At 42.5% G+C, this 8,274-nt stretch overlaps 1 protein-coding gene across 3 annotated transcripts; it reads left to right on the top strand.

Moving 5' to 3' along the window:
- Nucleotides 1-1,098: 1,098 nt before the first annotated feature.
- Nucleotides 1,099-8,084, top strand: ncf1 (neutrophil cytosolic factor 1). 3 transcript variants are annotated; one of them, XM_084474091.1, is made up of 11 exons: nt 1,099-1,202; nt 1,825-1,905; nt 2,114-2,189; nt 4,001-4,160; nt 4,374-4,432; nt 4,932-5,054; nt 5,142-5,249; nt 5,657-5,774; nt 6,017-6,127; nt 6,557-6,714; nt 7,835-8,084. In XM_084474091.1, the coding sequence occupies exons 1-11, from the start codon at nt 1,131-1,133 to the stop codon at nt 7,987-7,989; spliced, it is 1,221 nt and encodes a 406-aa protein (XP_084330217.1). In that variant the 5' UTR covers nt 1,099-1,130; the 3' UTR covers nt 7,990-8,084. The 3 variants fall into 3 exon arrangements, with proteins under 3 accessions (XP_084330217.1, XP_084330218.1, XP_084330219.1); XM_084474092.1 differs by having other exon boundaries at nt 1,122-1,202; nt 1,825-1,880; XM_084474093.1 differs by lacking the exon at nt 1,099-1,202 and having other exon boundaries at nt 1,871-1,880; nt 2,099-2,189.
- Nucleotides 8,085-8,274: the final 190 nt, after the last annotated feature.

Genomic DNA, 8,274 nt, shown 5'->3' with positions numbered 1-8,274 from the left:
TTACAACGGAGTCCAGTAGAAGTGTCACCACTCTGATCTGGAAGGCTGCAGGCCCTCGTGGATTGCTTCTACCCAGAGCCGTTCTGTAATCGTTTCCCACAGTGCAAGATCTCCCAGTAGCCAGGAGGCTGCAGTTCCAATCGGTGATCAATCGCTAGCTCCCTCACGCTCCCTGCTTTAGCCACACTTTGGCAATAGTCGCACACCACCTTGGCAACATAACAACTGGTACCGTTAACTCTCCTAAAGCCAAAGTGTAGTCTGGCTTCACGGCTGGGTTTTTCCATAGTAGTAATGAAAAGATCAGGCCATGACAGTGTAATCGACAGAAATTAAATATTCGTAATTTGATATATATCATGTTTGTTGTGGTCTCGCCCGTCCGGTTGTTTTCACTCGAGTCAGACATAACCAGATCCCGCCCCCAGCTACATGAGTGTTCAGCAGAAAGGAAGTGAAACGCCTGAGCTGGTCCGCCATCACACTTTTCACATCACACTCAATTTTATAATCTCATTTAAAACACTAAAATAATAACAAGATCTAATCTACCTCAACCCAATTGTGTGTGTGTGTGTGTGTGTGTGTGTGTGTGTGTGTGTGTGTGTGTGTGTGTGTGTGTGTGTGTGTGTGTGTGTGTGTGTGTCTTGGTGGGTTCGTTGTTACTATTTATGTGTGGTTGAGGGAGGGGGAGAGGGAAAGAGAGAGTGTCACTTCCCCTTCTCTGGTTGCCTTTCTCATTTATTCATGTATTTTATTTTTTTCTGTGTCGTCTTTGCTTGTTATCTCTACATTGGCAAAATCCTTAAAAGATCAAATATCAGAAATGCTCTCTTGGACGTAAGGGATGATTCCATTCTCTCTTATCTTTTGGTATTTCCCAGTCACAGTCACACTTCCTCTATTCACAAATGTATGCTTTCATTGGGATAGATTCAAGGACTGCTAAAGAGGAAGTGACCAGTGTGGTAAACTTATTGTCACACACACACACACACACACACACACACACACACACACACACACACACACACACACACACACACACACACACACACACACACACAGGATGTGTATATAAGCTTGTCGCCCCCCAGATCCCTCCCAGAAGAGGTGCAGCCCTGAGCAGCATGGAGCAGATCTACGTCCGCCATGTGGAGCTGCTGGGGTTTGAGAAGCGGCTGTTCCCCAGCCAGCACTACGTAAGACCCGGATCCACTAAGATATACTTTACTGTTTACCTAGTGAAGGCTGCTTATTACCAGCACTACGTAAGACCTGGATCCTTCTAACTCAGCCACTAAGATATACTTTACTGTTTACCTAGTGAAGGCTGCTTATTACTAAATACTTTCTCTATATTTATTTGTTAATGTCAGATGAGCAACTGTTCTCGCGAGACATACTGTTTAATGCTTTTTGTTGTAAATGTTTTATAGGTCAGTTTGAATTTTTTAATTCGATTGGATTGGACACATTCCAATAAATCAACCTTTTTTCTATAGGAACACAATGGAAGTCATATTTAAAAGATTTATATAAGCATAAAACTCTGAATCCTGTTATGAAAATTTAAAACATGTGACACATCTGGACAGGATCCTGCTTTAGCAGGCCTACTGGAATCTAAGTCATCCTAAATGTACACTGTGCTTGAGGCCGTACATTCCAACATAGACACACGCCTTTGAATGTCTTTCATGAATGAAGGACAGGTCTAAGTGTTCACTTAAAACATTAAGCTGTACTGTGTACCAGTGTAGTATTGATATGTTGTGATGATTGCTGTGTTGGTTTGTACTTGTTTCGCTGCGCAATGAGCAGGTGTACATGCTGATTGTGAAGTGGAGTGACCTTTCTGAGAAACTCATCTACCGCAGGTACCCCGAGATTCACACATTTCACGTGAGTTCCACCCCTGACGGAAAAAACCCTTAACCTCCAGCAAAATTAAGCTCAACTCAACTGTAAATGTAACCATGTAGATTTACATGGGTGATCTGTACAGTTTTTTCAGCAAATTCAACACACAAAATAGGCTAAATCCATGCTTGTCAATCAACATCTTTCCAGCTGGGTTTATCTTCTAAAAATGTAGATTTCTGGTTCATAGAAAATGCTGAAAGAGATGTTTCCCATCGAGTCAGGGGCGATCGAGAAGAGAGACAGAACCATCCCAACATTACCAGGTAGGAAGGGGCCATCAGTCCAAGATCAGACTACATATCACACTACAAGGGTGTCCCAGACCAAGCTTCTGCCTTTCAAAACATTCTGTGAGTTTGTAGGTTGTCGGGAAGGAGGGTCAGGAAATTCTGAAGCGAGACTGAATTCACATGTATTAAAAACTAGAAACATTATGGGCCGAGTAGTTCCTCACTCATTCACAAAAATAATGTACACAGTCTTGTACCATTGCCTTTTCTTCCGTTTTCCAAATAATTTTTTGCCCCAAATAAAAGGTTTTATGGTCACGACTACCTTGACGAACGATTGGCTTGGTTCCATGATTAATTCTCTTTATATAACGATTTTACGAAAAGTCGAAAGTAAAAATAAATGGGAAATTGAATTCCGGAACCAGAGCTGCTCAAAAAGGTGGCGTTCACTGTTACACTCTATTATGGAGTGCCCTATTCATGAAAATATAAGGCTTATCTGATTGTATTAAATGGCGATATAATTATTGCACTTATGAGGAAGGAAACCAAAGGCATGCCAACACAAGGAGAATGACCCAAGCTGACCATAAAGGTGCAATATTGGCTGCAACTAACCAAAATAAATGACACAAATGTGAACTTCCTTTTAGTTAGTTTGCGTCTAGGTTTGAACATAGTATAAAGATTTGATGAAATTGCACGGAGCAGGACCAGCGCTGTTCACCCGCAATGAGATTTTTTGCGATTATTGTGATTTATTTAATTACCAACCTTATTATTATCCATAGGTCAAGCTTATTGTTTGCCTTCGCTTGAACATACAAGTAGCTGCTAGATACGTTTGTTATTAAAACTCTTTATTGAACCCTCTGAGTGTTCACCAGAGAGCACTCTGTTGGTAGACATCAAGGGACACATTCGGACATGTTAGACTTTTGGTCAAGATGTCGTGGGGGATTTTAGACACCAGTTTGCAAGTTGTTGACCATGTCACACTTCACGGAGGACAACAGCCCGATGTAGTGTTCCGACTTTCGTAATCGCCCGCCATACCTCTCCTTATTTGTTTCACTTGATGCTTGACATTTTAATTCTAACTTCCTGATTATGTATTTTTGGCGTCTGTCAGAATCACAAAATCTGTTTGTAATATTCTTGCACAAGAAGTGTATGACAACTTCTGTGCTGTGTGCATGAGGTGTCACTATGGCAACAATCAATAAATATGGGAAAAATCTTATCAAAACAACATTTGCAGACTTTCCATTACAATGGAAAGTATAAAATACACATAACAAAAATATGTGGAAAGTTCATTTTCTTGAGCAAACTAATTTCAACATTCTGAAATCCATTGCCCCAAAGTCGTCAACTGTGATTTGGACATAACATTCAAACAAATAAGGGGAATATTAACTTTGCAATATAACAATAGGAAATGCCAAAAGGCTGTTGTGAAATTTAGCTTTGCAGTTTTTGTCATGCCCAGTTGTCAGAAACAGAAACCTATGTGTCGCATTTTCACCGTACACTCCACTTCCTCATCAGGCGTTCAGGGTCATTAAGAATATCCTTAACATTTCCTATTGAAAGCAAAACTCCAGCTGGCACCTGCTTTTTAAGAGTGTTTTGAAAGCAGAAGCCCCAGTTCTGTAGAATTAGAGCCTCAGTTTTTAAACAGTTAGTTTGGCTTGTTTGAAATGTTGGGTTTTCCAATAAACGGCAAGCATAAGAAAGCACAAAAAGCTAAATGATGTACACAGATGACATGCCCCTTCTTGTCATTGGTCCATTTCAGTGTATGTTTTTTCGTTCTTCTGTGATTTGGATGTTCTTAGCACCAAGCTGGCTGGACAGCCAGAAGGCCGCAGAGACCCGGCAAAGCCCCCTGGCTGACTACTGCCGTTCCCTCATCAGCCAGCCGCCGCATATCTCCCGCTGTCGCCTGGTCTGCAGCTTCTTCGCTGTCCGGCCTGAGGATGAGAACCCACAAAGCCCGTCAGTGTCACCCTCACCTCACCCTTCACTGGTGGAATAATTTCCCCTGTCTCGTCAGCTTGTTTGATGTGGTTGCTGTGATGTACCAATATACATCATGAGGAGCTTGAGATAGTGCCAAGACATGAATGAGTTGAACTTTATTTGGCTTCAGATGACATTTGACATTTTTACAAGCCTAATGACGTAGCTCTTATCTCACACTCTCTTCAGAACCAGAAAAAATGAAACCAATGTTGTGTCCAAAGACCAATTCAAAGGAACGATAACTGGTGAGTAGAAATACTTAAAGAAAAACAGGGACGTAGAAATACCATGTTTTCCATCGTCCTTAAGGTCATATAAAAGAGTTCCCTATTGCACTATGACACCTACCTATTACATGTTTTCGAGGTTGCTTTTGAGTGTTGATGGGCAGTTTAAGAAACACTCTGAATCAGCTAACGATTAAAACATTCTGGCTTTTTGGAAAGTACTGCGAATCCGTTTGCTCGCTACGTTACATGGCTCCCTGAAATGAGTGCGGCCACCCTAGGAAAACAATGGAGTGGGTCGCGCCGTGTCAGACCGCGTCTCAAGTCATCACACCTTTAGGGTTGGGATGACCTTAATTTTAATTTATTTTAATTTCAGATCTTATTTTAATTTATATCATAATTAAACCTAAAGTAATCATAAAATATACAAATGGAGCTAACATATGTTAACATAGTTATGATATGTGGGCATTCTGACTTTGGCTGCGATATGACTTCCTATTTGTTGCCACAGAGATCACTGGCCCCATCGTTTTGGACACCTACAGGGTCATCGGCGACTTCGACAAGACTTCCAAGCATGAGATCAAGCTGCAAACAGGAGATCTGGTGGAAATTGTGGAGAAATGTACAAATGGTGAGAAACGGCCGATCACTCCGGCTGACTTTGTCCTGTCCTGCATGGCTTCATTTGTTACTAGAATGAAGTTTTGTGTGTTTGCAGGCTGGTGGTTCTGCCAGTGTGATACCAAACTGGGCTGGGTACCAGCCTCCTACCTTGAGCCTCTGGACGCCCCAGAGGAACCTGAGGAAGCCGAACCCAACTACGCAGGCAGGTGACCTGGTTCAGGGTCTGACAACGAACACAAAACCTGTATAGGCTTGTCCCTTTACATTTTTAGAATCAAAACCAATTTCCTTTGAATGGTACTAAAGGTGCTAGACGTGCAGTAAATAGATCTTAATGATGTTAATGATGTCAATGCTCCTGCCACATGGAAATCAAACGCCAAACGTCAACATTACTTGTGAATTAGGCAACTCCCTCTAAAGTTTAAACACACGATATTGCATGCATACGACTTATTGGCTGATATGTTTACCAGGTCACCTCCTGATTAAGCCATGATGTGCACGATGAAATAGGAAAAAGTGTTTTTTAAGGCAGGGATCAGAGGGTTTGGTGCTCCATTGAAACCCTGAGTGTGCATGTTGTGTTGGGCCTGTCCGTCTGTCCAGGGGAGCTGTACATCACCACCATGGCCTACAAGGCTGAGCAGGAGGATGAGTTCTCCCTGGAGGTCGGTGAGGAGGTGGAGGTCATTCATAAGCTGCTAGATGGCTGGTGGGAAGTGCGGTAAGGACAAACTCCCAGCAAACCAACAAATGCCATGGTTTCAGCTATGACTTTGTTTATTCCTATAATCACATATTTTATAATGAATTTGCCCTCAACTGTAAAATATCTTATATGATCTATATAATACATTCACACACATTAAGTAAGTTAAGGTATTTTGTGTGTGCGTGTGCGTGTGTGTGTGTGTATGTGTGTGTGTGTGTGTGTGTGTGTGTGTGTGTGTTTGCTGTGCCCCACAGGAAAGGAGATGAGACAGGACATTTTCCCTCCATGTTTCTCCAGAGTGCCGGAAGGAAGGAGCAGGCCGAACCCGAGAAGAACAGCTTCCAGAGACGGCCACCGCCGCGCCGGTCAGGGTCCTTCCTCACCCCACCTGTACTAATAGTAGCTGACATGTGATAGGAAGGACACCCCACCTGTACTAATAGTAGCTGACATGTGATAGGAAGGACACAATTGTACTTAACAATCATAAACATTTATTTCAAAGAGAGTTTCGCGTAGGTATGCTTGGTAGAACTTGTGAAACCTCCTATTGCTTGAAGTTTCACTTCATGAAAAAGGAGAAATACCGCAAAACTGTTCCCCTTTCATGAGCTCTCCTTTCCTCTCATAAACCGTTCATGCAAAGTTTTCATACCTCTATTACACACACACACACACACACACACACACACATACACTCACACTCTCACACACACACACACACACACACACACACACACACACACACACACACACACACACCAGAGTTCAATCCCAGTGTTCCCTGGTTGCAGGTCAACCATACGTAATCCAAAAAGCATCCACACCAAGGGGCGGCAGAGGCTCAGCCAGGATGCGTACCGCAGGAACAGCCGGCACTTTCTGCAGACCACCAGGGGCGGCCTGACCGAGGGGGGGAGGAAGTCCCCGCTCAGGGAGAGGATGAACCAAGGTCTGAACTCTCTCTCCTCTCTGATACATCCTTTATGATCCTTCTGACACATTCCGTTAGAAGTCTCCCGTATTGCTTTGTCACATTCAAAGACTGTGTTTATCCTCCTTTTCTTTGTTTTTAAGAACAGAAATCTTGTTGAAATAGCCTCTCTAAGTCTAATACCAATAGTCTTGTTTATTGCGATCCATAACCGCCATGGTAGCCGCTGTTACAGTTGTCGTTGGCTAGAGAAGAGGCTCAATCGGCCATCGAGTCGTCTTGGGGCCGAGGATAAAACGGTGTATCTTAACAGGAAGTCATTTCAAAACACTGATATTGACATGTTCCACATCCGGGCTTGACGTCTAACGGTGTGCTCCAGACGCCTCGTACACCACCCGCACAAGTTGCTAGTGGGGAAATCTCCCAGACTTTCTTGCGGCATTTCAAGGAGGAACGTTGGTCATTTTAATGTTGATTTTAAATGCTCTTACACACTTGATTACATTGCTACTTTATTCCGGTCACCAATTGATGCATTGCACGGCCTTGCTGTGCGTGTAAAACAATGTAAAGTTGTGTTGTTTGTTTTCGAGCTGGTTTGCTAAAGAGGCTAATGTAGCAATAACAATGACTAGCCAATAACATGACACCATCACAAAGACGAACGGGAACGCGTGCTACAAGCCAGGAAATTATGTCACAAGAGCAACCGGTGCGGTCGATGTATGAGGCATCTGGAACACACCATAACTGCTCACATCAGGAAAGGTGAAACGGAACCATGCCTCTATCACACCTGCCAAATAGTTAACCGGACAGCAGATGTCTAGACCGTCTTCATTCATGATATATAAATGTAATAAATCTATTACCATTGGCATAAAACAGTCAAGACAATTTTCTATCAAGATTTAAACATAGACATTGTTAAGAATCATCAGAACAATGTATTCCGTTTATTTACGTGTATATAACTATATTGATTTAAACATAGACATTGTTAAGAATCATCAGAACAATGTGTTTATTTACGTGTATATATATTACGTATACTATATTGATTTCAAACCAAAAGCGCCAGGGGTTGTGTCCTAACCCGTTCCCTTGTTGCCATTCATTCTGTACCCGGCAACAGCCAACCTCCCTGAGAAGCTGGAGTCCGGTCCAAAGAGCCGCCTGCCGGCCGTCCCCACACGGCCCACTGCGGACCTCATCATGCAGCGCTGCACCGAACACACCCGCAAGAAAGTCAGCGTCCGGAAATCCAACGAGTCCGCAGCAAACCACTAGCGTCGCTTTGTTTAGGGTTGTCATGTCAAATATAGAATAAAATAATATTACAAATATACATATAATAAACCAAGTATGACATAATTATAAAGTTGGAGTGAAGACAAAGCAGTATTTATATTGTGTTCCTATCTCGGACCCCATAAAAACAGCATATTTTAACAAATAATTTAAAAAGCGAGATACAAATGCATGCATGACACAAGTGATGAACTTACATTCCTTCAATAGGATGAAGTGATGAACTTAGTGATGAACTTAAGGTTAAGTGATGAACTTATATTC

The sequence above is a fragment of the Micromesistius poutassou genome (assembly GCF_964030765.1).
Source record: "Micromesistius poutassou genome assembly, chromosome: 10".
NCBI lineage: Eukaryota > Metazoa > Chordata > Actinopteri > Gadiformes > Gadidae > Micromesistius > Micromesistius poutassou.
Note: the sequence above shows the minus strand (reverse complement) of the source record. Positions and strands in the feature narration are given on the sequence as shown.

Bases quoted from the DNA above. Each gene is read 5' to 3' on its own strand.
- ncf1 (XM_084474091.1), top strand. From the start codon at position 1,131: ATGGAGCAGATCTACGTCCGCCATGTGGAGCTGCTGGGGTTTGAGAAG. The intron at 2,190-4,000 runs GTAGGAAGGGGC...GGATGTTCTTAG, and splicing joins AACCATCCCAACATTACCAG to CACCAAGCTGGCTGGACAGC. The intron at 6,128-6,556 runs GTCAGGGTCCTT...CCCTGGTTGCAG, and splicing joins AGACGGCCACCGCCGCGCCG to GTCAACCATACGTAATCCAA.